This window comes from Scomber japonicus, chromosome 21, assembly GCF_027409825.1.
Source record: "Scomber japonicus isolate fScoJap1 chromosome 21, fScoJap1.pri, whole genome shotgun sequence".
NCBI lineage: Eukaryota > Metazoa > Chordata > Actinopteri > Scombriformes > Scombridae > Scomber > Scomber japonicus.
The window spans coordinates 25,383,570-25,410,485 of record NC_070598.1 but is presented as its reverse complement, the minus strand read 5'-3'; the positions used below and the strand labels follow the sequence as shown (position 1 = coordinate 25,410,485).

The window sequence follows — 26,916 nt, the reverse complement described above, 5'->3', positions numbered from 1 at the left end:
AGTCTGACCATCACTGCTTTATCTCTCTGAAATAGACCCATGTGGCTCTGTTCCTGCAGAGCTGCTGTCACAACTGCACAGGGCTATCAACTCTTCCACTGTGCTGCAAACATACTTTGTTCTCCAAGGCTTAGTAAACTCACTATATCTGCAGTTAATGAGTAAAAGGACCATTTCTACTGCTCAGCCAAGCCCAACATGCACAAACGTCTCACGGGTTTCCATTGGCAACTCCAGAATTAGATTTTACTTATGACACCTAACACGTCTTTCTTTTCTAGACACAGCCACTAAACATGTCACGCCTTACTGATCAAACTGTGATGGCTGTATTCTTCCACTGCTCTTATGTCTTCCCACAATATATTTTAGCTCTTGTCTCCAAGTTCTAAATCCATTGTTTCCTTCTGAAATCAGTCTGGATGAATAAAACAATTCACGTATCTTTAGATTGATAGATCAGTTTGTTAAGTCACAGCTGCCCTTGTCACTGTTGTCCACCACTAATATGATGCCATTTCATTGATTAGGTTACATAGAAGAACAAATCAATACTGTGCTTGTTGAAGCCTGTAAACTGAACTAATTCTAATCACTGGCCAGGTTTTAAGTTGTGTGTGTGTCACTATATGTTAGTTTTTTTTACCCAAGAATTCAACCTGATTCTCAACTCCAAAGGGTATTTTACTAAGTAAATACATTCCATGGAGTCAAATACTACTTATTTAGATTGCTTTATAATAATCTCTTGAATGAAACACAGTTTAGTAGAAGAACATTATGTTGGTCACTGTATCCTAATCAGAGAGTGTATTCTCACATACTTATATTGTTCCAGATGAATGGACAAATCATTTTAGATTTGTAATTGACCTACTTGGAGACCTCTTCACACAAAATCCATTCTAACAGGGTCTACGAAAGTCTGTTTTTGGACAAGCTGCTTTGGACTTGGGACTACATTTGGTGCTACTGTATTAACATATCAGTGAACATAACTCTGTTATAGTCCCCTATACTGATTGAAATTGGCTACTATTGGGCTGATATTGTGTATTTTCATTGGAGCTGACTTGATTTTAAAGTATTGTTCATGAGAATGTTTGCACAGTAATGAATCTTCAACTTCTCATCAACCTGTTTGTCTGAAAAATCATAATCCCCACTCCTTCTGTACTTTCTGTCTTCAGCAATAATAGAAATATCACGTTCATCTTCACACACGCACATACACACACACTAGAATATTTCATCTTTATTTAAATAACTTTACTTGTTATTGAGGCAGTTTACTGTTTTTTTCTCTGTGAACTTGTCCTTGTTGAGTCTTTAGCAGTCTCACAGCCTCACTAAGGCTTGCTGTGAATATCATTGGCCAATTTTCTGTAGCACCATACATTTCACAACTTTTCAACCTTATGTTGCAGTGCATAATGTTCCAAAGTTTTTACAGTGTGCAATTTAGTGGAGAGGAAATGCAGTAAGTATCACAAAAAAAGCTCACATTGCCAGTGTCATGTATCATTTACTTCTTCCTTCCCATCTTCCTTTAAATCATGGAGTCAGCTTGGTAAATGCAGTTTGCTCTCACCACTTTGAGAGACTTCTGGGTATAGAACTTAATCACGCTTACCGCATGCTGTGTTTTGAAGATACCAGTGTGTGAATTCATATTTTGTAGCTGTGGGACTTAGTTGAATATGGCAGGACACCATATCTCAGATCTTTAAAAGGTCTTTTTAACCTCCAATAAAATGTAAAACCCACAAGAGAGAAAGGAAACTTGCCTCTTAGGTATGAAAGGATGTGCCAGGAGAGATCTGCCTTATGATAATGATATGATGAAACATATAGAAACAAATGCAGCTTTAAGGGACATGTATACAGTAATATAGTATTGATATTCCATAGCCATAAGGCACATAAAACACTGATGTTTTACAAAGCCTCATCTCTTTAACTTTTCTTCTTACCCACAATTTATACACTTCAAAATATATTATTGAAAACATTGACAAGCATGTCTTCTATCACACAATATAAGATCTGAATATTATGATTTAACCAATTTTTCCTTTTGGCCTTGAAACCAACAGGAAACCAATTAATCTGTCTCATTAAAGACCGTGTAAAGTGAATTCATACATTTTCTTCTAAACACATGAAATGTATTTCTAAAAAAGGTGTAAAAAGCATTTCAACCATTTAGATTTGAATTGTGGAGCTAGGCTTAACACACTGTGTTTCAAGATTTCTGTGTTCAGGATTTAGTGGGCGGGTCTGACAATCACTGCTGCCTTATGTAACGCGGCAGTGATTAGCATAAACCTGCCCCCCCCCCCGAGTTAGCCGCTGAGTTAACATCAGAAAGCTCTCAGAGGTAGCGTCCATGTTTCTGGTAGAGGTGGTGACTTTGATTGACAGGTGACACTTGGTAGGGGGCAGGGTTTCAGCGAATCGGCGGGCACGCCCACAGCGTTTGGGAGCAGAGAAAAAGGCTGATTTTTACACAACTTTGAAGCCTAATTTCATATATTTGGCGATTTTTTTAATCATTCAAATTTGGCAGGGTGGTTAACAACACACTTTTCTGTGGTATGTCAAACTCAGAACATATATTTATTCTTACTTTACACGGACTTTAACATATATTTATTGCATCTGAAGGAACTACTCTTCTTTATTATTTTTCTACTTCAAAAACAAACACATTCTTGACAGCCTAAAAAAAATCGCAAAATGGCTCTACGGTGCTCCCCAGGCAAATTAAATTAAAAATTGAGCCCCTCACTCCAGATCGATGTAGACGAACGACATTTGGTATACATATGTGTCATGTAAAGACGCATAAAAAAGTCTCTTGGAGTCATTCCCTAAGTCCAACAACAAGCCAGCCATTTTGATTCAGACTTTCAATTTTGGCACCATTTCCCCCATTTCCACACCTCATACTTTAGCAAACTCTTCCTAAAGATTTAATCTGACCATCTTCAGATTTTCTCATTGTCATCTTCCTCCATTATACCTGACGGGTGTTGTGATACAGCAAATTTCGATGTTTTGCCGTAACGTTCACCCATTACTTATTAACTGGCATTTGAATTCAATGCTGTATTCAGTTGACTGTGTAGAAGAAATTAACAACACTTCCACTTCAGCTTTCAAATACTGTACATTTGCTCCCTGCCACTTAATCAACATTTCATTTGCATTAATCTCTTATTCTATAAGTGAACTGCTTTCATCTCTCACCTGCAGCTGCAATTTCACCTACTTTCATCATTCATGCCTCAACTGGAATTCCAAATGCAATCATCTCTTTATCTGCAACTGATCATCAACAGCTTTTACCTTTCTCAACTGCTTCCAGTCAAATGACAAAAGACATTTGAAATCTTTACATCTTCATCCTCAGCAGATGTTTCAACTTCTTTCATTTCATAGTATGTAAGTCAAACCTCAACCAACTGTTTTCATCGTCCTCACTTCAACTACTACTGACAATGATTAACCTTTAACTGATTGACCTTCAACTGCTTTCATTACTTTTATTTCAAATGACAGCTCAGCTACCTTCAACTGTTACTTCTACTGATGCTGGAGTGCTAAGCCCTTTCATTGCTTCAGCTGAACCAAGTGGTCAAACTATGGCTGTTAGTCTTGAACAGTTCACAAGTAAAGAATTTCAATTTGTAAATATTTTGACTTTACATTGCATGAGTAAATCATTTTATAGACCCTAGACACTTAGTCTATGGTGGCTTCCTGACATGTGTTTATAGTGAGCAGATTACAACAGTTTCAGCAGAGAAAGGTGGTACATACGTAGCTCCGTCTAACTCTAAACAATCTATCAAAGTAGATGATTATGAGAACAACACTCACACTGTGGTTCTTCTTCCCCTTCCATTAAGACTCAGCACTACTGCACCCAACACTACGGAGGAAAACTGCATTTTAGTGCGGGTGGAGGGCTAAAACAGAGATAAAAAGATCTGTTTAAGTGTGGACAAGGTCTGAAACAGTTTCAAATGTTGCAACAGTGGATTTTCAATAGTAAGAACACATAAATTATCTTCAGAAATTCAGCTTTTTATGATGTAATATCATTTTTTTCTATTCCATGCCTGATATTTTGTTTTTTTTATCTTTCCTCTTATGTAACCTTGTTCTAATTTATCTTTAGCACATCAGAGTGTTACATAAATGAAGAAGATATGTTATTTCATCACTGCTGAAGCAGCAGAATCTCAGCTGACAGACAATCCTGCATGGCAGTAAGCAGGAGAGGCTGCTCACAGAATGAAGTCAGACCTTTTTCATTACGATGTGTTGATTCACAGCTGCTTCAGTCCTGCCCTGTCTCTGCATGATGGAAAATAAAGACAAAAAATAAGCATGCTTTCACTCTTGCTATTCCCTGTCAGCTTATAGGTTTTCATTTAGTTTGTAATGACGTTGTCTGCAGGGCTGCTGTTTTAAGTGCAAACAAGGTCTGAAATTCACTTGCTTTGCTTTTCCTGTGAGTTTTCTTTTTCTTTTTTTAAAATCATGTTGCTGTTTCCAGATCTGTTCAACTCATTTTTTTCTCTTCTTCTGGAAGTAATGTATTATTCAGTTGGATTAAATCCATAGACCAGGCCACCTGTGGTTGTGGGATTCCTGGAGTTAGCTGTATTCTAGTATACAGATGGATTTCTAAAGATGTTTTTGAAATCTAGACTGGGTCACTGGGGCAGCTGTGTCTCAGGAGGTAGAGTGGTCGTCCTCCAATTGGAAGATTGGCAGTTCGATTCCCGGCTCCTCCAGTCCACATGTCGATGTGTCCTTGGGCAAGACATTTAACCCCAAATTGCTCCCCTTGCTGCACCAACAGTATGTGAATGAGAATGAATGGTTAAAATTCCCCCCTGATGAGCAGGTTGGCACCCTGCGTGGTAGCTCCTGTCATCAATGAATGACATGCAGTGTAAAAGCGCTTTGAGTGGTCATAATGACTATCACATTATATATAGCCTTTTTTATATATCATTATATGAGTGGACTTTGCCATTGTGTGCTATCTACACATCTTCCTATAGACAAGAGTCTAACAAAACACAAGCAGTGATTTCTTTTTGCAGTCAAAAACAAACATATTGTTTTTTAAAATTTCTTAAAGGTCTGGTCTGGATCCACAGAGCTGGTGTGCCACAGCTGGACTGCTGTCAGGTCTGTGGCTCTGGTAATACTGAGCAATTTTGATGTTGGAGCCGATGGCGTTGCAGTAAATGTTGTACTGGTGGTTGTCATTATGTCGGAGATTGCTGGTGGCTGCAGTCTGATGGGGAACAGTAGCTGGTGTAATGTGGCTGGCAAGCTGTGGAGCTGCTGGCAGAAAAGTGCAGCAGCTGCCTCAAATAGACATTGCAGTGATTTTTGGACAGATACACACATTCAAACCAGATGAAGGTTAAACAACTACTAGTCCTTCTGGACTCAAGTGGATACTTTCTGATGCTTATTTTGCAGCAGTATTAAACAATTAAAGGCAAGATGCTCTATAAAAAACCTGTGGAGTATCAAAAAACAGGAGTGTTTCTAAGCCTATTAACTTAACACTTAGCTAACAAGGATCACAGTGGTTGAGTGAATGATGACTCTTGATGACTCTTGACATTGCTACAGTATAGTCAGCCATGGATGGACTGGTCAACTAAGCTTCAGGATGTGACACAGGAGAGTGCTGTTTATTTGAATTCTGAGAACAATTGTTAACCTTAAACTATTAGTTAACATGTTCTACCCATGAAGGGGCAGTGTTTTATGCAGTGTTGATCCTTTCTTGAACTTTCTCCAAGGTTGCAACATCTTTGTAAAAACAGACAGACTCCATTTTGGTACATCAATCACTGCAGTTGCACAAGTTAGCTCTGAAGATAATCGTTTGGGGCAGTGTCTGGCATATTTAACAGGGTGCAGATCTTCTTAAACCCCCTTTACAGACAGTGGACTCTCCACCCACAAGTGATGGAGCAAATTTGGCAGAAATGTAGCTGGCAGCCATAGATCCACCCACTGTTTGTCTTCCTGTTGATTATAAATGCACCCAACCATGGGCACACATGCTGCTCTATGCTTCCCCCTACTGTGTTTGCAGGACATTGACACTATTGTGTACGTAGTGACTACCTCAGCTTGTTAGACACCTTCTCTCTTCACCTATATGAGACTATGCAGGTGTTTGTGATGAGGTTAATTTAACTGAAACACTTTTGTTCTTAGCTTTAACCACAGCAAATGGAGTAAAGTGACTCACAGGCTTTGTCCATTTGCCCTGCCTGCTTGCAGTTTGCCCCAGGGCTCACCAAAGCCTTTGTCCCACAGTGGAGATTTAGTTTTTTTGTCCAACTCCATACTCCTCAATTGAGGAGCAAAGGCTTAGTACATGCCCACAGCAGGATTCTGGAAGAAAATTATCAGCCATATATGTCCTTTGTTTGCCGCACAAGGGCAAAACAATGTCCCACTGAAGACTACACCACTGGACTGTAGAGGCCATATCTCTAGCCTATAGATATTGGATGCCTCTGGGCCGTCTTTGACACTTCCTGTAGCAATGCTAGAGATGAAGGCATCAGGGTCAGTGCACAGAAAAAAAGGGTACGGTCGACTTTGGTAATATGAGGGGGGCATAGGCTGAGCACAGTCCAACCTGTCTTCCACTGACAGATGCAGTGACATTGGAGCTTCTGTAGTTGGTCACACTGAGGCAATTCCTCAAGGTGCAACACCTTCCTCTTCTATCAAAGAACCAGGGATTACGTTAAGTAACCCAAAGATTTTGAGTTTCAAATGTATTGGTTTCTCCTAAGTGACTATACGTAAATTTATCTGGTGCAGCTTCAGATTTAACAGTTATAAAATAAAGAAATGTTCAAAGCGTTGGTATGCCATATCATTTTCAAACACCAAGACCTTTTTCTGTCACTTGAAAGCTTGAACTGTATAGAGAAACATCATAATGCAAAGGTTAGAAATTGATTGCCTGTGTATCTTTAAATTAAAGATGGATTCATGGAATCTGAAATCTTCTCAGCAATAAAGGTACAAGTTCTGAACCAATTAGAAAATGTTTACTTATTTATCATGATCACCAGGTGGCTCCTCTTTTGAGGACTTTAAAGTCTCTTTAAAAGGAATCAAATGAGAGGCAGATAGCGCATAAAGAATATGTCAGCTTAACCCCCCCCCCCTTCCTAACACACACCTCTGCTGTCTCTCTCACATTAACATGGGTTGACTTCCTCTCTCCCATATGTTCCTGTGTATTCCACAGCTGTGTCTGTACAGATGGACTCCTCTGAGAGCACAATCAGACAGGCTTTAGGCTGTGTGGCAGAGTGTGAGAAAGTGGCATTGCTAATACCACAACTCAAACTCACAAGTAAACAGTAATTCAGCTCTTCTTAATTTTCTCTCTTTTTTTTTCTCTGGCCTTCTTTTCTACCAGATCACAATAACAGAGACTGTGCTGTTCCTGGTCCAATACACGTCCAAAGAGTTTGACCGGTCAGAGAAGACGGTGGCCACGGGGGACTGCTGTTACCTCAACCCACTGGTGCGCAGGACCTTTCGCTTCCTCGGTAAGTCACATGATTAGGTCTAGTTGTCCAATTCAAACCCATACAGTATTACATATACAGCATTTTTATGAATGAGTGTGGTCAACTCTCAGAGACTGACTGAACTCTATGTTCCTCAGATAGGATTCATGCAGGTTCAACAGGTTGCAGATGTGTCAGTCATACCTGTACAGATGTCATTTCATTTGTTTGGTTTAAAAGCCTTTTTGATAAGAACTGTGTGAAAGAAATGAAAGGAACATGGATGGGAAATGAGTGACATACAGTAACAAATAGCTTTGTGTGTGATGTGTTGCATTCATCTGTGTAGCTGATCTACTGTTAATAAGGCACATCATTTATCTAGTGACAAACTGACACCATTTTTTATTTTTGTTTTACCGTCAATGAAATTGCTGTCTTTCATAAATGTAAATGGCAAAATGAGTAGGACCTTGATAGGACCCACCGGACTCTGCAGGTGACCTAATCATTCTTCAACAGTTTATAGGCACTTTCTGTTGACATCACATCCTGCTTTGAGTGTACCCAATCAGCACCGAGTCAACCTCAGGCCCCACCCAGGCATTTTTTGGGGGTGTACGGAGTACATACCCCAAGACGAGGTCTCATTTTGCCCCCTTCCTGGAGATTCAAGGAGATTGTCCCTCGGAGGCGGTTCTTGCTATAGAGACGTTAATGGTCACGACCCCATAAAATGACCCCAGAGTTACTGCAGTGGAAACAGCCCTAATTGGAACGGCTGAAGAAATTCAGCTTCTGTTTGTAATTTAGGCTTCTTGATGCTTGGTATCTGGAGCATTTACTATGTCCCAGTGAAGAAAGATTCCAAAAGTTTCCACAAGGATTTGGAATCTGGGATTGGGGCAAAAATATTGCCATTTCAGGTTGAATTAAAGGTGTTTGTTGACTTTGGAAAGGATCAGTCCTCTTTATCTTCTTTAAAAGACAAGGCATACTTCTGTAGGGTTTTCCTGTGGGTGTAAAAGTTGGCCCTATCACAATGTAACAAACTGTTGAAAAGTCTGTCAGCTAAGTCTTTGTTTGTCTCAGCAGGAGGGGATAGTCTTCTGTTTGTGATGTTTGTGATGAAGGATTTTCCCTGACTTCAATTTATCTTCAATGGAAGTTAATGCGGGTAATAACAGACGATGAAAAGAAAAAAAGAAGTTTCTAATAAATGAAGAAAGTTGTTTTTGGTCCTTTGATGTCATTCTACAATTAACACTAGATGGTTACCTGGTTCAACTCCAGTATATAAACTGCAGTGCTGTTGTGATGTATCAGATCTGAGATTTGAGTGACACGACAGAGCAGCAGTGATGCTCACTCATTTGATCATTTATTATCACTAATATATATCTAATGAAGCTATTATAGGCCCATGTTGGTAGCATTAAATGTGGTGTCTAATTACAGAATAATTTGGTTGTAAGGGTAAAATAGTGTCTAACTGCAGCATATTTTGGATCTGATACAGCATTGTGTTTGATTTCTAATTAGACTATGATCTTGTAAAGTGGTGTTTCATAGTGTATTAGGATCTCCTATTTGCTTTGTAATTTCAGCATAATGTAAGTGTATGCTGTCTAATTAGGGTATAACTGTAGCATCTGAATGCAGCAGGGATGGTGTGTTGATACATCTGCAGCCTGTACCAGAGTGTAGTGAACTAGTCTCATCTTCAGTCCTTCACTGCATCACTGCAACATGATGAGAACTGAAACTCTTACTGCTGTTGTTTCATAAACAGTCAGTTTGTGTTTGTTATATCATATTCAGTTAGTGGTTCCCAAACTTTCTCTGCTGGGGCCCCCCTTTGGTTGATGAGAAAATGTTGAAAACTTGTCCATGTTTTGATAGCAGTGTCCAAGCATGTCTCATTCATTTAGCCCTGTAGCCGTACCACACCCCCAAAGCAATGGCCCCCCACTTTGGGAACCACTGATTAAAACAGGGATTACATCACTTGACTCCATCTTCCTCATCATCCTTTTATTAGACAATGCAGGGCTCCATGAACTAGACAGAATACAGATGCCACGTATGTCTACACTGAAATGACGTCTGTTAAATAGTGTGTCCACACTGTAATTTTATCTCTGGAAATCAGTGAATCAAATGGTTTTACCATAGTACATATTTTGGCCTGTTTTAGCTACATTTAATGGTCAATTATGAATGGACTGAACTTATATCGCACTTTTGTAGTCTTCACACCAGTCACACCAAGTCACATTCACCCATTCACACACACATTCATACACTGATGACAGAAGCTACCACATAGGGTGCCAACTTGCTCATTAGGGGGAAGCTAACATTCACACATAGTTGATGCAGCCATCAGGAACAATTTGGGTTCAATATCTTGCCCAAGGACACATCAACATGTGGACTGGAGGAGCCGGGAAACAAACCACCTATCTTCTGATTAGTGGATGACCCGCTGTACCTCCTGGGCCACAGATGCCCTTTAATGATGATCTAAGCTGAAATATTAGGAGATGCATTACTCGGTAACAACAACCAATTCTCCAATTCAATTTTATGGTGTTTCTCTGTTATCTGCTTTGGCGAGCATGGTTGCCATTTTGAATTGACGCCCCTACAGTATTGACTGGCGCTGTGTTCGAAACCGCATACTACATAGTACATACTTCTATACTACATACTTCCATACTACACACTACACACTAAACGACCAGATAGCAAGCAGACCGTTTACACTGTAGTAAACTACACGATAACCCACAATGCATTTCGTTCCTACCCGAGCTGAAATCTGATTTTATTTTAAGTAACCCTTTGAGGCGAGAAAGTATCCCTTTAGATCCACAATGTGATGCTAATTTGTCCAAATAACACCTGTTTGAAGTTTTGTTCCTGCGAATTCGTAGCCACTCAAGTTAGCCGTAGCGAGTAACGCACTTCCTGTCATTTTCACAAAATAAAACACCTGTTACCTTTTATTATTAAGAAAACCATAACGATAGAATTGGTGCTTTTATTTTGAAAACAGGAAGCGAAAATACCCTCACTGCAGCTAACTTGAAACCACCGAGGTGGTGATCTGTGACGTTTGTATTTTGTTTTGTTTTTTCAGAAGATGCGTTGCATCTTGGGTAATTTGAGTAGTCAGCTCTTGATGCATACTCTGCATTTCTGGTGAATCTAGTAAACCATCCGGGAACTTCTCACATACTCTAAATCACATACTACACAGTTGAAACACACTACATACTTCAAATGACATCAGAGTTAGTACGAGTAGTAGGAAAGTATGTGGTTTCGAACAGACCCAGAGTGCATCTGAACTGCTCACATGTGCCACCTAGTGGTTGTTGTTGCTGCTATTCCTGGATACATTATTTCACCCCCCCTTTCATTGTGGCAGCATTCAAGCTGTATTACTGTAGTAATCACTTCAATTGAAAGGAACAACATCTGTAACAGACTGATGATGTGTCCAAGATGTACCGTAATGCATGCTGGGATTTGCTCCAGACTTCCATGACCCTTAACAGGATTACTGTGGGCATAGAAAACACATTGATGGATGTTCAGACTTGGCTCCTCTAATAATGCCGCCAGGAACAGGAATCATATGTGATGACACATGCACATTAGTAGTTATGCCAATACTAACTCTGAGGGTGAAAATTCATTGACCTTGAAAATACACATTTTAACAAACACACACACACACACACACACACACACACACACACACACACACACACACACACACAAACACACATTTTGACACACATCTCCCTGCACAGCATGCAGTACCGTATATATAGTATATAAACTATACTACAGTATAGCCTTTAACCACACATACATTCCTGCAGATACAATGCCTAAAGAATCCCCTAGACGACCCTCTGATTAAACACACACACAGACACACACTGTCTGTCAAACACACACACACACTGCAGCAGAGTGTTGGCCTCTCCTCATCCTCTCTCAAGCTTAAGTGAGAGTAGGAGATAAGGCTGCAGAAGAGAATTATTACCTATATCCCTGAGGAGAATCCACTGCATGGCTCAGCTTTACCCTTGCATTTGTACAAGCGAGCATGCCATTCACACTGCTCGTTAATGTTAACAGGCCTCTCATTGCAAGATAAAGCTCCTTTCATCCCTAAGAGACTCATTGAAATTGGTTATCATGTATTAAACATAAGTACAGTGTTGTATCTGAATGAAGCTTATGTCTTAGTGTTAATTGATGTCAGTTTTAAAGAGTGCTGTGCGGTGACTTTTGGTCAAAGTCTTTTCCCTGCACAGCAGAGGAAGGAGGATGAACTGCTTCAGCTGTCGACTTTCCTTTGTATCTTTTTGTTCCTTTTTAGCAGTGATAAAACACCACAGGAAAAATCACACCATCCCTAGGAGAAGAAACAGCCGTTACAGAAATACATGCTAATCAGTAGCATAGGCATAAATCACAGTGTGTGTGGGCATGGACCTAGCCCTTCCAAGACCAATCATATTTAATAGTTTCTGAAATGCATATGTTTACCAAAATAGGCCATTACAAGTATACTAAATATGACACTTGAACATAGCCTGGCACAGCAGACACATAAACCACACACATGGACGCACACACACGCACACAGATTGTCAGGTTCAGGCAACCTAAAACACTTAAAATATCAGACAAAGGAAGACAAGAAAACAGGATTAGAGTTTCTACTTGCAAGGAGAACGGACAGGGATCTGCTCAGTTTCAATCCCCAACCCGTTCTGAGCAAACCTTGCCGAACCCTTTCTTTTTATTGGTTTCAGGATTTCCTTAATTTACATAGTCATTTCTGCTCTAAAGGGCACACACACTTCAAAGACGTCCTGAGCAGGGTCACAGGTTGGTCACAGATCGGTCACACACACTTCAAGGACTTCCTGAGCAGGGTCACAGGTCCTGAAAAGCAACTTTAAAACAGCATGCTTGTAGACTATAAAGGTTAATGATCATAGAAAGGGTAAATATGAGATAACTTCTATACAATAATTCCAACACAGATGGCAGATGTAAGAACATCCAAAAAAACAATAATATTGAAATAGGCAGTATGGTGATTTATCTTACTCATGATGATTATAGCAGGAGATGACAGGGTGATGCTGAACACTGACATTGTTTCATTAATGTCCAAATACTTCAGTCAGTTCTCTAATAAAGTAGAACAGTGAGAAAGACTTCAGTCCATATGTCATCTTTGACACCATAATACCAGTTTTTTATCTGACTGACAGCTGAAAGGAGACTTTGAACAGTACAGCTTGTTGCTGCTGGATTAACAGCCACGTAGGTGTCATTACGCACTTGGCACTTGTTGAGGAGAGACTGGTGGAGGAATAGGTGTCTGGGCTGAGAATGATGGCTGGACTTCTCTTCCTCCTGCTGCTAATGATGTCGTTTGCCCCCCCCCCCCCCCCATGTACCTGATGTTCATTTAGTCTGATACAACAGCATTTTAGCGCTACAGTACAAACAGAAACAACACTGGATCAAAAGAAACTAGACTTTCTGTTTTTCTAATCATCTAATATGAGCATCAGACTACAGGATATTCAGCCTGTGTCAGCTCAGGCAGTGAGACAAATGACTGTAATGACTGGTATGACTTACTGAGTTGTCAGGAAGTGACTTCACCTTCCCACCTGACAGCGCCGACAATGAATGTTTCCTTGTGTAATCTGCAGTTTTATGACAGTGAAGCATTGGTGGTCACTGGGCAGTGAAGGTGTGCTCTCTCTGTTTCATCCTTGTTGGAATGTCATGAACTCATAAATGATCTGTGTCTATGGTCTGATGAGTTGGACAGTTCTGGAAAGCTCTCTGCATTTTAATCTGCATGACTCTCTGAGTTACATGAGAGTTAGTATCAGTCAGTGTCATGTAAAGTAAGGAGTGAACTGTCATTTTTTTTTAAATTGAAGGGATTTAATGAAAGAAAAGTCAAATGTCCTATCATGATTATTGTTTATTATTAATCATTTCTCCTTTGCACCTAAATATTATGGATTGGATTGGACTGTAAAATTAGATTTACAGCTCTGTAATCAAAAAGTGCAATATGAAAATTGACCAACTATCCATATATTACTCCTGTTCTGTTCTTTCAGTAGTTAACCCTTACATATTGTTCATATTCTACACCCTAACACTATGTTCTGGGTCAATTTTCACCCGGCCTAAGAATCCTCTCATAAAAAGTGTTTATAGCAAATGTTGAACCACAGATGTGTTTAGAAAGCATCAATAGTGAATCTGACTGATCAATAAATGTGATTAAACCTTGATTCATGTTTCAGAGAGCAGAGAGAGTGTATTTTTTAGCTTTTACACCACTAAACAGCTCCTATCACACAATATCATGTCCTATTTGACCTAAGACATGAAAATATCACATAGTAATAATGATGTAAATGTATTTATAACTTTATGGAAGTGTGGGGTTTATTGTATAACCATTAGAGCCATCAGTCTTCACTGCTACATCATAAAAAGAAATATTATTGAAACTATTAACTATTCATTTAACATAAACACATGTCAGTAGATACAGAGATAATTTGACAGAAATGTGTAGCAACATCTTATTCTTATTCTTATCATCTTATTTCAGGGTAAAATACATTTTAGGTGTTCTTACAAGCTGTCAAATGTCAAAACGGATCAAATGTAACCTGAACAGTATGTAAGGGTTAGCAGATGTCTTATTGTGTGACAGCAAGACGCTGCTATAGATCTATATTCAAATGCTAAAACATTGAAGCAGCTATCACGTGTCATGTGTCTTCCTTTTAAACTGTTACTTCATTATTTCTACATATTGGTGATTGACTTTTGCATATTGACAGTAGAGGGAAAGTGCGTCATGAGTAGACATCGTCTCCTCCTCTTGTCCTCGTGTCTCCTCCTCGTCTCTGTCTCGCGTCCTGGGATGAAGAGATCTCAGTAAGGGAAGCGATGAGCCACATTAGCCAAATGGAAATCACCCCTCATCAAACCTGAAACTCACCGTGAAGTCCAGTGTGCTTCCTCATGAAATCAGTGTTAGAAGATGAATGACACAGTGTCTTCTTGCACTGAGACTGAAACTAGCACGCTAATTGTCAGTTGGTCCCAATTCGACCTCAAGTCAACAGTTTTATATATTTGTGTGTATTTGTTCCATCAACTCCTCTCAGCATACTTGACTCTTTTTGTGGAGCCTTTTTTTACACTGACAGAAGAGTTGGGTTTACATAAAGGTGGATAGCTTCACAGATAATAAACTATGATAGCTTCCTCTGGTTAGTACCATCCAAATGCTAATCTGTCAATCAACTATGCCAATTTTGTAAAACCAAGTTGACAAGAATTGAACATGATGCAAACGAGCAATAAAGGGATGTTGCAGTGACCTCCTGCTCATCTGGCCAGGTGTTTCCTGACTTCTTAGACTTATTTATAGTGATGTCACAGTTGTCTGAGGTCTATAGCTATTACATTGCTCACTATAGTGTTAGTAGAAGTTATATAAATAATGGACAAAACTGAAAAAATGTTCCTTTAGGATAATGTTCAGAGGGAGATGAGGATCCTTCAGCAGTCCTTTTAATGTTAAGGTGAGAGGTGCAAAAAAAGAACCTCTGCTCACAGCTGACTGAAGCAAACTTCTAATGAGCCTGTAGTTAGCACTGACAGTGCCTCTTTACAGCATTAGCAGCAGCAGTTATCCCAAATTACAAAACACAATTTAACATAAACAATGCTGAAATGTCATTACATACAGTGTGTGTGCCCGTGTGTTTTATGGTGCATTTGGTCTGTGGATATGGATAACGACTTCTGGCAGGCTTCTTGGCACAGCAAGCGAGCACAGATGAATGAATCCAGTTGACAGTCTGCTGTGCTGTGTGGAGTGATCTGCCCCCCCATGAGACCGTGTGCTGCTGTTCCCCTCACTCAGAGAGCCGGAGTCAAAGGCCTCCTGTGTTGGTTTGACTTGGTGTGTGGAGGGATTTGTGTAGAGGGCTTGAGTCCAAAGGTTGTACAGTGTGAGGATGGTAAAGAAATACAGTAACTGTACAGGCTGCAAGGCTCTAAAGAAACAAGCACGATGATGAGAGGCTGATATATGAAAGCACCCACTTCTTAATCTTTTGTACCCTTAGCAAAAAGTAGTATAGTTTAAGTTCATTTTATTAAGTATGCTTGAGTGTAAGTGTAGCGCCCTACTAATTTTGGTTCATGTTTTTTGGTGTTTTTTTAATCAAATGTAGGGTTTGTCTTTGTTTATAAAAGAATAGCAGCTATTTCATTTATTTTTTTTGTGATTCAATTTTATTTATAACAGAAAATGGTATTTTTGGTAAAGTACACAAATGTCCTACTTTTAGAGCTGACCATGAACCTCTCATGTTTTTCTTTTGATGGATTGGATTGACAAGTGTCAATCAAAGAGGTTGGTAATGTCTGTGGACCTGTCGGATTTTGAGAGGGGCGGGTCTTAAGGAGAAAAGGGCAGACGAGAAAAGACGAGGAGAGGACAAGGAGAAACACGGAGAGAAGGAGAGATGATAAAAGTTCATAGAAGTTTATAAAATACTGTTAAGATACTGTTATTGGGATAATTCAGATGCTACGGGATTGCAACTAAGGGGACCAAGCGTAGGCTGCTTATGGGAGACGTTTCTGTGAGTATTATGAGCGACGATACTGTTAACATGTGTGGATAAATTAGCTGCTACTGTTAGCATGACACAGTCAGCTTACTAGCTTGCGCCTTTGCAGGAGCCGAGGAGAGCTGCATCAGACTGCATGTAGGAAGCCTGGATTTTATTTACAAGTTGCTGAGTGAGTAGAGATCTCTTGTGGATGTTAAAGTTTTGCCTATGCTTAGTCAACAATGCACTTATTTGAGATTTTGATTTTCAATGTTAGTGTGCCTTGGATATTGTGTCGACAAGGCCTCGCTATAGAGGTGCTCAGGACTTGAGTCAGCGAGGGACTTCCTGCACGTGGGATGAGTTTTCTTCTGCCTTCAGCTTGCTGTGTGTAAAGTCTGAAGGGACTGTGAGTAACAATAATTCAACTGTTGGTCACACATGAGCTCCAACAGCGCGCCAACGATAATGGTACCATAGACTGAGTTACAAAATCCCGGGTATTATTACTTTCATTTATGTTATTTGGGTTTTTCCTGTTTTCTTGGAATAAATACTGTGTTATTTTCGCAGTGATTCTGTGTGTGTGTGTGTGTGTGTGTGTGTGTGTAAGAGTGATTCCTGTATTAATAGTGAAGTAAGGTTTTCATTCTTTAATATCTGAGGTTTCATTCATTCATTCATCATTCATTTGTGTGCAGTATTAACAGGCCATAAGTGTAAGTATAGAGCATGGGAGTTAGAGCTCACACGTACAGTATAGCAATTCTCAGTTATTTATTTGTAGCATCACTCATTCCTCTCCCATGCTAAAGAGTAGAGTGTTAGCTCATCAGTGTTGTATAAATATAAAAATACAGGAATTGAGTGAGGGGGCTACACGTGGGGGCTCGTCCGGGATAGTACTTTTGTGTACTGTGATGTGTGGGTAAACAGAAGAGACAAAAAAAGTAATGATTATTTGTTAACTATGGCCTTGTTTTTCTTTTGTGTGTAACTTTAAAGTGTATGCATTCTCAACAAAAAGGGTAAACAGTGAATGATCAAAAGACACCATGGAGCCTGATCAGATAGTGAAATGGTGTGTGGAAAAGAAGCTTGATGTAACAAAAGCAGTTGTGCTTAGTGAAGTGTCTGTTGATGTAACTGATGATGTCATTTACAGAGCATTGGATGGGACCAAGACTTTTGGTAAATGTAAATGTAAAATCAGGGGGAGGTGTTTGGGACGACATGAAAACAAACAGCTCATTTTTGGTAGAGACCACTGATGACATGACCTCAGTCAACATACCTGAACAGCTCTTACCTGATGGTGGCCCTGAGACTTGGTTAATTAATGTCATACCGACTCAGACCAGTCCAGTCTTAAGTGAACCAGAAGACTTTCAGACCAAGTTAATGTCGTTCCTTGCTTGTGAGGGGAAGACCTTAGCTGATGTCACAGGTTTGTTAACTCCTGCTCCGCCCACCACAAGAGACCTTAACACCAAGCTAGTGACTGCTATCTCGTCATTAGTTGAAAAGTGCCACATGCCTACTGACGGACAAGTGTATCGCAAACTCCGCATGTTCTCAGGTCTCAAGCCAACGCCACATGGGGAGGAGGAGTATGAGGCCTGGGCTGAACAAACCGCACACATGCTAGAGGAATGGCAGTGTCTTGACACAGTAAAGAAACAGAGAATTGCTGAGAGTCTTAAAGGGCCTGCAGCAGACATTGTGCGATCTCTAAGGGTGAGTGATCCCAACTCTTCTGCCAGCGACTATTTAAAGGCCCTTGAAACAGCTTTTGGCACCACAGAGTGTGCAGCTGACCTCATGGTAAGATTCCGTCACACATTTCAGCAGGAAAATGAGAGACTTTCAGCCTACATACTCAAGCTGGATAAGTTATTACATGCCATTTACCGTAAAGGTGGAATTCAGGTAACAGACATTAATCATACTCGCATTGAACAGGTGGCGAGAGGATCCCTGCCTCATGATCTGGTGGCATTGCGCATACTAATGACATACAAACTTAAGCCTCCTCCAAGTTTCACAGAGTTGCTGCGTGATGTTAGAGAAGAGGAAGAGATGATTCTTGAAAGACAAACTGTGAGAAATGCCACACCCATATCTCGAGTTAAGTGTGCAGAATGTGGTACTGTTTCCATTGCCTCTGGTCAGCCAGTGCCTGTTAATGAGGCTGCTGTTTCAGAAAATAACTCTTAAATAGGGAACCTGAAAAGGGAATTTCAAAGTCTCAAAAGTGAGGTCACACGCCTGCTCTCTGTCTCAGTAGCTGCCTTTGATAACTCTAATTACAAACAGCAAAAACCTGCAAACCCATCTGCTCACAACAAAGACAGAACGACCAACCGTCGGTCTCGTGCTGAAGTCTTTTGTTACAGGTGTGGTGAAGATGGTCATTTTCAACGTGAGTGCCCAAACCCAGAAAACCTCAGAAAAGTTAACCAGTGCCTCCTAAGAGCTAAACAGGAAGACTCCTCAGGGGCTCAGTAGAGGAATGGCCGGATACCCCGGAAAAGATACGTTCCACCAAGTGTGACACGCCAAATGACAAGTACAATAGCCTTCCTGAAGGTTTAATTGGACCAAGCAATGTTGTCCCTGTGCAAATTGAAGGTGTCCCCAGTAACGCTTTACTTGATGGCGGATCTCAAGTCACTCTGCTTTATCGGTCTTTTTACAATGAACACCTGAAGCACCTGCCACTGACTCCTATTGAACGCTTGGAGATATGGGGTCTCAGTGTGGATGAGTACCCCTATGATGGGTATCTGTGCTTAGAGTTGGAATTCGGTGAAGATGTGGTAGGGGTTAAAGAGACTGTCCAAACACTTGCACTGGTGTGCCCTGATCCGGTCATGACAGGCGAATATTCCATTATAGTGGGAACAAACACTTCTACGGTAAGGAGACTATATCAGACTTGCAAAACTCAAAGAGGGAACAATTTTATCCACAGTCTGTCTGTCCATCCAGTCATAAAAAAGGCTTATGAGACATTTCAGGCGACACCTGATACAGACATGGAGACAAAGTGAGGTACAGTCTGGTTCACCAGAGCTCAGCCTTTTACACTACCACCTGGAGGTGTTGCAACAGTGACTGGCAAACCCAAGTTCCCAGGACGTTTCTCCTCGCAGGCTGTCCTCATTGAGCGTCCTGAGGAGGGAGTTTTCCCTGATGAGCTGTTAGTAATGCCAGTGATCGATAAACCCACTGCTGTCAATTGTCGTCGCATCACAGTCACAGTGAGGAACATGTCTAATCATGAGGTGACAATAAAGCGTGGAACACCCATCGCTCATGTGTTTCCTGTGGATGTAGTAAAGGAAGTCCTGGTGAAGGGGAAGCCTAAACCCTTCCCATCAGAGCTGTCATCATTTTCCTTTAACTTTGGCAACTCTCCTGTGCCTCCTGAGTGGAAGGAGAGACTGTGCCAGGAGATGATGAAGAGAAAGGAAGTTTTCTCCTGCAGTGAATTTGATGTTGGCTGTGCTAAGTCCACAGAACACACTATTCGTGTAACAGATGACAAGCCCTTCAGAGAACGTTCCAGACGCTTAGCTCCTCATGATGTAGATGATGTAAGGAAGCACATCAATGAACTCAAAGAGGCTGGAATCATTTCGAGTCTAGGAGTCCCTATGCGTCACCGATTGTTGTTGTGCGCAAGAAAAATGGAACCATACGAATGTGTGTGGATTACAGAACATTAAACAAGCGAACAATTCCTGACCAATACACCGTCCCCAGAGTGGAAGATGCTCTGTCCTGTTTAAGTGGTAGTCAGTGGTTTAGCGTACTTGACCTCAGAAGCGGCTACTACCAGATCCCTTTGAGTGCAGCTGACAAAGAAAAAACGGCATTCATCTGCCCAGTCGGATTTTATCAGTTCGAGCGGATGCCACAAGGGATTTGTGGAGCTCCCGCTACATTTCAGCGTGTCATGGAGAGAACAGTAGGTGATATGAATCTCCTGGAGGTGCTTGTGTACTTAGATGATGTAATCGTCTTCGGGAGAACCTTGGAGGAACATGAGCAGCGCCTTCTGAAAGTGCTTGACCGCCTTAAAGAGGAAGGATTAAAGTTGTCATTGGACAAATGTCAGTTCTGCTGCCCCTCAGTCACCTACCTGGGTCACATAGTGTCCAAAGATGGCATCGCCACAGATCCTTCAAAAATCGAAGCTGTTAACAAATAAAAAATAACAAATAAAATATCACTGCTCTTCGCTCATTCCTTGGCTTCTGTGGCTATTACAGAAGGTTTGTGAAAGATTTTTCCAGAGTATGCCATCCACTCAATCAGTTGCTGCAGGGATGTATTGTGGGTGGGAAATCAAAGAAGGGGACAAAGACTGTGAACAAGGAAAAGACAAACCAAACTAAAGAGTCAGAAAAAGAAACAAAGTCATGGTTTTACCCTTTAGAACCTTTTGGTTCTAGGTGGGATGCACTCTGTGAGGAAGCACTTCAGATTCTGAAAAAAAGTCTTACTGAGGCACCTGTTTTAGCAATTGCAGACCCAGCTTTACCTTATGTGCTACATGTTGATGCAAGCAGAGAAGGGTTAGGGGGTGTCCTCTATCAGGACCAAGAAAATGGGTGTGCCCAATTGCATTTGTAAGCTGAAGCCTCACGCCCTCTGAAAAGAACTATCCGACTCACAGACTTGAGTTCTTGGCATTAAAGTGGGCTGTCACTAACAAGCTGCATGACTATCTGTATGGAGGCAAGTGTGAAGTTCATACTGACAACAACCCATTAACCTATGTTCTAACTACAGCTAAGCTGGATGCAGCAGGGCATCGCTGGCTTGCTGAACTGTCAACATATGACTTTAGCTTGAAATATCGTCCAGGAAAACAGAACATTGATGCCGATGCATGTCCAGGCGCCCTTATGATGTCAGTGAGAACGATAAGTGCATGCCCACATCTGCAGTCAAAGCTGTCTATCATATGACTTCAGTTAGTTCCCGTCGTCATAGACCCCATAGAGCCATTAATAGTTTAGGTTCTTCCAAGCATGCAGTGCCCAGAGCATACTGTAATCTATCCTCCCTGACTACACACAAGCTACCCAATATGACAACTGCACAGATCTCTCAGTCTCAGCAGGAAGACCCTTGCATTGGAGAAGTTTGGTGTGCAGTAGGCCAGGGGAATATAGGGAGCGCTAACAAGAGAGGTCATCCCGACGTGGCATTGTTACTCAAAGAATGGGAGAAGCTAAAGATCAAAGACTCAGTGCTGTATCGCATTAGCAAACCCCCTAACAAGCCATTGCGACAACAGCTGTTGCTTCCAGAAAAGTTCAGAAAAACTGTGCTTCAGTCTCTGCATGACCAGTGTGGCCATCTGGGTGTCGATAAGACCTATGGTCTGGTCCGAGAGAGATTTTATTGGCCTAGGATGAAAACAGAGTTTGAGGCGTACTGTAAAAAATGTGCAAGATGTATACAAAGAAAGACAATACCACAAATTGCTGCTGAGCTTTCTCACCTCCACAGTAATGGTCCAATGGAGCTTGTGTGCATGGATTTCCTGTCGCTTGAGCCTGACTCCAGGAACATCTGCAATGTGGTGGTAGTTACTGACCATTACACTCGATATGCCCAAGCGTTTGCCACCAAAGACCAGAAAGCCTCAACCGTTGCTAAGGTTCTCTGGGAACAATATTTTGTTCACTATGGGTTACCAAAAAGAGTGCATTCAGACCAGGGCAGGGATTTTGAAAGTAGGCTCATTCAGGAACTGTTGAACATGCTGGGCATAAGGAAATCCCGAACTACACCCTATCACCCTCAAGATGATCCTCAACCGGAGCGGTTCAACAGAACACTGCTGGACATGCTTGGAACTCTTGATGTGCATGAGAAAAGTAAGTGGAGCCAGCACCTAAGTCATCTAGTCCATGCTTATAACTGCTCAGTGAATGAGACAACCGGCTATTCCCCATACTTTCTTATGTTTGGCCGGGAAGCAAGATTGCCAGTAGATTTGACATTTGGAGTCTCAGCTGATGGAACATCAACCAAGTCCTACTTGCGCTATGTCAAAACCTTGAGATGTGAACTCCAAGCTGCTTTTAAGTTGGCTGAGAGTAAGTCAAAGAAGAAAGCAGAAGGAAATAAGAAACGATACGATCAGAGAGTTTGTTTCTGTCCACTTGTTTCAGGAGACAGGGTTTTAATCAGAAATCTTGGTCTTATGGGAAAACAAAAGTTGGCTGACCGGTGGAAACCCACTCCATACATTGTGGCATATCAATTTCCTGGGTTGCCAGTCTTCAAGCTGATGCCAGAAGATGGCTGTGGTCCTGAAAAGGTTCTCCACAGAAATCACATTCTGCCCATTGGTCAGGGGGTAGAGCTGCAGACAAGTGAGAACACAGAGACAACTGGACCCAATAAAAAAAGGAGAAGCAAACGGCTCAGGGCTCAAATGTTGAGTCCAATCCTTTGAACTCATCAGCTCAGAAAGGGGAAAATGAATCTGAGTCTGAATTAGAAGAGGATGATATTGGTGTATGGTTTGCACCACGTCAGCCTAGTGAAGAAGAAAGTCAAACCAAACCATGCTCTGAATCTTTGGCCTGGATTTAGACATGTCGCCTGCAGTCTCAGGAGTCTCTGATGTAGAGGAGAGCAGAGTTCAGGAACCTATAGCTTCAAGTGAAACTCCAGAGGAACAGTTAGCTGTTGAAGATGAGAGGTCTCCTGACAGTCCTGCTGGACAAAATACTGAAACTGAGAAAGACATTTTGGCTTTAACAAACTCTGATACCCTTGCCCCAGGTCAAACTGTGGACAGCCGGGACACTGACATAAATGTGACTGAGAGACCTCGGAGACAGACAAGGGTTACTACTAGACTGACCTATGACTCTTTGGGAAACCCAAGTTCAGTTGCAGTTAATACTTACAGGGTTATTCCTACAGAGGTCAAAGGTCAAAATGATACAATGTTTCCTATCAAAAGGTATACAAGTACTATTTACATGTGGATGGGGAAGAAAAGGTGTAATTGTTTGTGAAACTGTGCATTGTGAAGAATTCATGGTCACATGTCATGAGGACATGACAGTTTAGTGGGGGAAGAGTGTAGCGCCCTAATAATTTTGGTTCATGTTTTTTGATGTTTTTTATATCAAATGTAGGGTTTGTCTTTGTTTATAAAAGAATAACAGCTATTTCATTTATTTTTTTTGTGATTCAATTTTATTTATAACAGAAAATGGTATTTTTGGTAAAGTACACAAATGTCCTACTTTTAGAGCTGACCATGAACCTCTCATGTTTTTCTTTTGATGGATTGGATTGACAAGTGTCAATCAAAGAGGTTGGTAATGTCTGTGGACCTGTCGGATTTTGAGAGGGGCGGGTCTTAAGGAGAAAAGGGCAGACGAGAAAAGAAAAAAGTAAAAGTTCATAGAAGTTTATAAAATACTGTTAAGATACTGTTATTGGGATAATTCAGATGCTACGGGATTGCAACTAAGGGCATGTGTTGGGACATGTGAAGCCACATGTTCCGCTGCAGCATCGTCTGCCAAGCCATTATCCAGGCCTGTGCTACCGTAGTAGCCGTGGAAAGAGCCAGGATAGCCACCATCGCCCTGCTGATGTCTGAAGCCACATCCGGAGGGAGAGTGCCGGGCTGCGTGGCCAAGGTGGACACAGCAGATGACAGGAGAGCAATGTTGTTAGCCGCATCCGCAGTCTTGGCCCGGGCCCGGTCAGTGAGGCGAGCGGTAACCTGGTCCCGAGGGGATGGCGGTGTAGGCTTTTGTCTGCCGAAGAAGGTAGCCTTTGGCAGCAGGACGACGAGCAGGGCAGGGCTCGTCATCTTTCTCAATCTCCAGGTCTCCCAGTAGGGGGAGGGGAGAGCCGCGAATGGAGGGAACTGAGTCAATAGGCTCATGCCCTGCCATGCCTCTCGGATCAGTCGAGGATGCTCATGGCTTCCTCAACGGAGAAAGTGGCACAGTCACCCCACCTGCCGTCTCCCTTGCCCTCCAGAACTTGAGACAGGAAGCCGTCAGCTCTCCGTCTTAGCTCGTCCACGGGCAAACTTGCGCAGATGCGCAGGTGGCCCGCGGCGTGAGAGCCAGCCCGGCATGCTCAGCACCGAGGCAGGCTTCACAGCGAGGATGATGAGCTAAAACCCCTGAAAGATGACTGTTTCGCAGAGCTTCTTTCTTGTGCTCCCTTTCTGCAGGTCAAGAGAGGTGAGTTTGGCAATGTGGTGCAGCCTTATCTTAAGAAACACAGACACAACCAATGACAACAAGTTGGAATGATGGTTGTCGATACCAAACTGTGTCTCCTCAATGTGTTCCCCAAGCAGAAAAACATCCTCCGTTCCAATCTCCTCCCGGACGATGTGCGTGACTGTCGACACCTTTGGAGACTGCTTTGTTGAAGCTTGGCGAATCACCCCCTCTGCAGCTCTCAGCACCTTCACTGTGCCTTGTGATGGTGACTAGGCCACCGTTGTTTTTCAGAGCTAGAAGGTGGTAGCTCTCGTCAAATGATGATGGTACAGCATCTCTGACCAAGCTCGCACGGCACACTTCACAGGACAGCTTTTGCAGAATCTGCCGGACTACAAATCCTGCTATGTAGACCAGAGCGTTTTCCACCAAACCTCCAAACCGAGTAGGAAGGTAGCTGTGGTCACACACAACGGCTGAAATGTTGGCAAATGGAGATGGGTGCTCTTCAGCAGTTTCAGCAGACGACATCTCTACCGCAGACAAGGACACAGTGTCATCTTGGGCTGCCACATTGCCTGTCTCACTAGGTGAGACACCACACCGAACCATCAGACGGCGGAAGATGGCCTGGAACTGGCGTGCAGATGGATTGTTATTCCAGCCACCTTGTATGGAAAACAGGCACACAATACATACATTACTCACAAGACATAACACACTAAGATATTCATTAAGTATATTTTCAGAATTTATTGTAATTAAAAGAACATCAACCCTACCTGACGCTCTTATTGAATTAAATAGGAGCTCCAAGTGATCCTGGCTGAACCTGTAGGTGAGGACATACCGCTGAACTTGGAGCAGTTCAGGAATCATCAGCATCAACGTGTCAATGTTAATGATAAATCCAATGACAGACAAGTACCTGCAAAAGAAAAAAGTTTTATTACTCTGATCATGGCAAAACAAGACACCTCAAGAAAGCACCATATGATTTTGTTCATTCAAATTATTAAAGTCAATTTTCCATCACATCCATCGGTAACGTGTAATCACCAATTCTTGAGTGCCTATCACAGGGGTGCAAACTCACAGAGAATGAAAATGGTAAACAGCTACCAGGGCGGATAGATAATTAGTTTGAATCCATGTTTTTAGGCATGGGATCGTATATTTGTAGGACACTTAGCTAACTAGGAACAATGAAATTGCAGAACTGGGAGAACTTGAGAACAAGAACACATGCAAAACATACCATTTTGACACCTACATGTACTTGATGTTGTGTAATACATACCATTTAGAAACATCTAGGACCTGAAACACACTGAATACAGGATAAATCAAATAGAAACAAAACTGCAGATTGAAAAACATTGAAACAAGAGAACATTATATCAACGCACATACCATCCTTCTGACACCTGCATAAACTTGATGTGGTGTAACACATACCTTTTAGAAGCATCTGGGACCTGAAACACACTGAATACAAGACAATTCCGACAAACAAAACTGAACACTGAAAAAAATGTAAATAAAAGAGCATCATGTTAGCATACATACTGTTATGACATTTGCGTGGGACTGAATACAAAACAATTTGAACAGAGACAAAACTAAATGAAAAACATTGTAACAGTAGCATCGTATGAACCTGATGCAGAGAACGGAGCATCTTAGGAACTCGATGCATAAGAGAACAGTGTTGAACTCATGTCATGAACTTTTCATGCATAAATAACAAGCACTACTTTAATAGACCTCTTAGATTGATGAAGAGGTGTTCCATCTTTTGTCACCAAAGTGAGCAAGTACTCCCTGGCTCTTGACAAAAATGCTTTCCTCTCCATCCAATTCAAAGCACCCAAGGGAGCTTTGAATCCTTTGGCACGAGGATTGCGTCCATTCATGATATCAAACAGCCTGTCAATCATCTATAAAGAAATATCGGCATCCAAATCGTTACAGGGTTTCATTAGGTATCACATAGTTGAAATCAGTATTCATCTGTTCAAAATATATACTGTATGTTCAACGTGTAAACATGCAAGTATTAGTATTTGCTTGACTTCCTTCTCTCCATATGCCTGCTTTGTACTACAGCAAATTACACACAGAGCTTTACCACTCTAAAATTTGTGAAGTTATGTATAAGGTTATGTAAGAACTTTTGTATTCATGAAGAATATTCAATATCACGTTTATGACAATATTTGCATGTTGAATTTAGAGAGTCAGAATTATCAATGAATTGTTCCCGATGCTCAAATCAAATTTTGATGAATTATTATAAAAAACATGTACTTGGTTCTATAATCACTAATTGTATTACCTCAATGAATTCTGCCGTTGCCTCACAGTCTTTAAACTGAGAGTACCCAA

The 26,916-nt window shown here is 41.4% G+C and overlaps 1 protein-coding gene across 1 annotated transcript in view; it reads left to right on the top strand.

Annotated features, from left to right (window-relative positions):
* The window catches only part of plppr5b (phospholipid phosphatase related 5b), a 148,483-nt gene that overhangs the window by 39,718 nt on the left and 81,849 nt on the right, over positions 1–26,916 (top strand). The window contains exon 2 of the mRNA XM_053342479.1: positions 7,493–7,625. Coding sequence (XP_053198454.1) covers positions 7,493–7,625 — 133 coding nt within the window. The remainder of the gene's footprint in view (positions 1–7,492; positions 7,626–26,916) is intronic.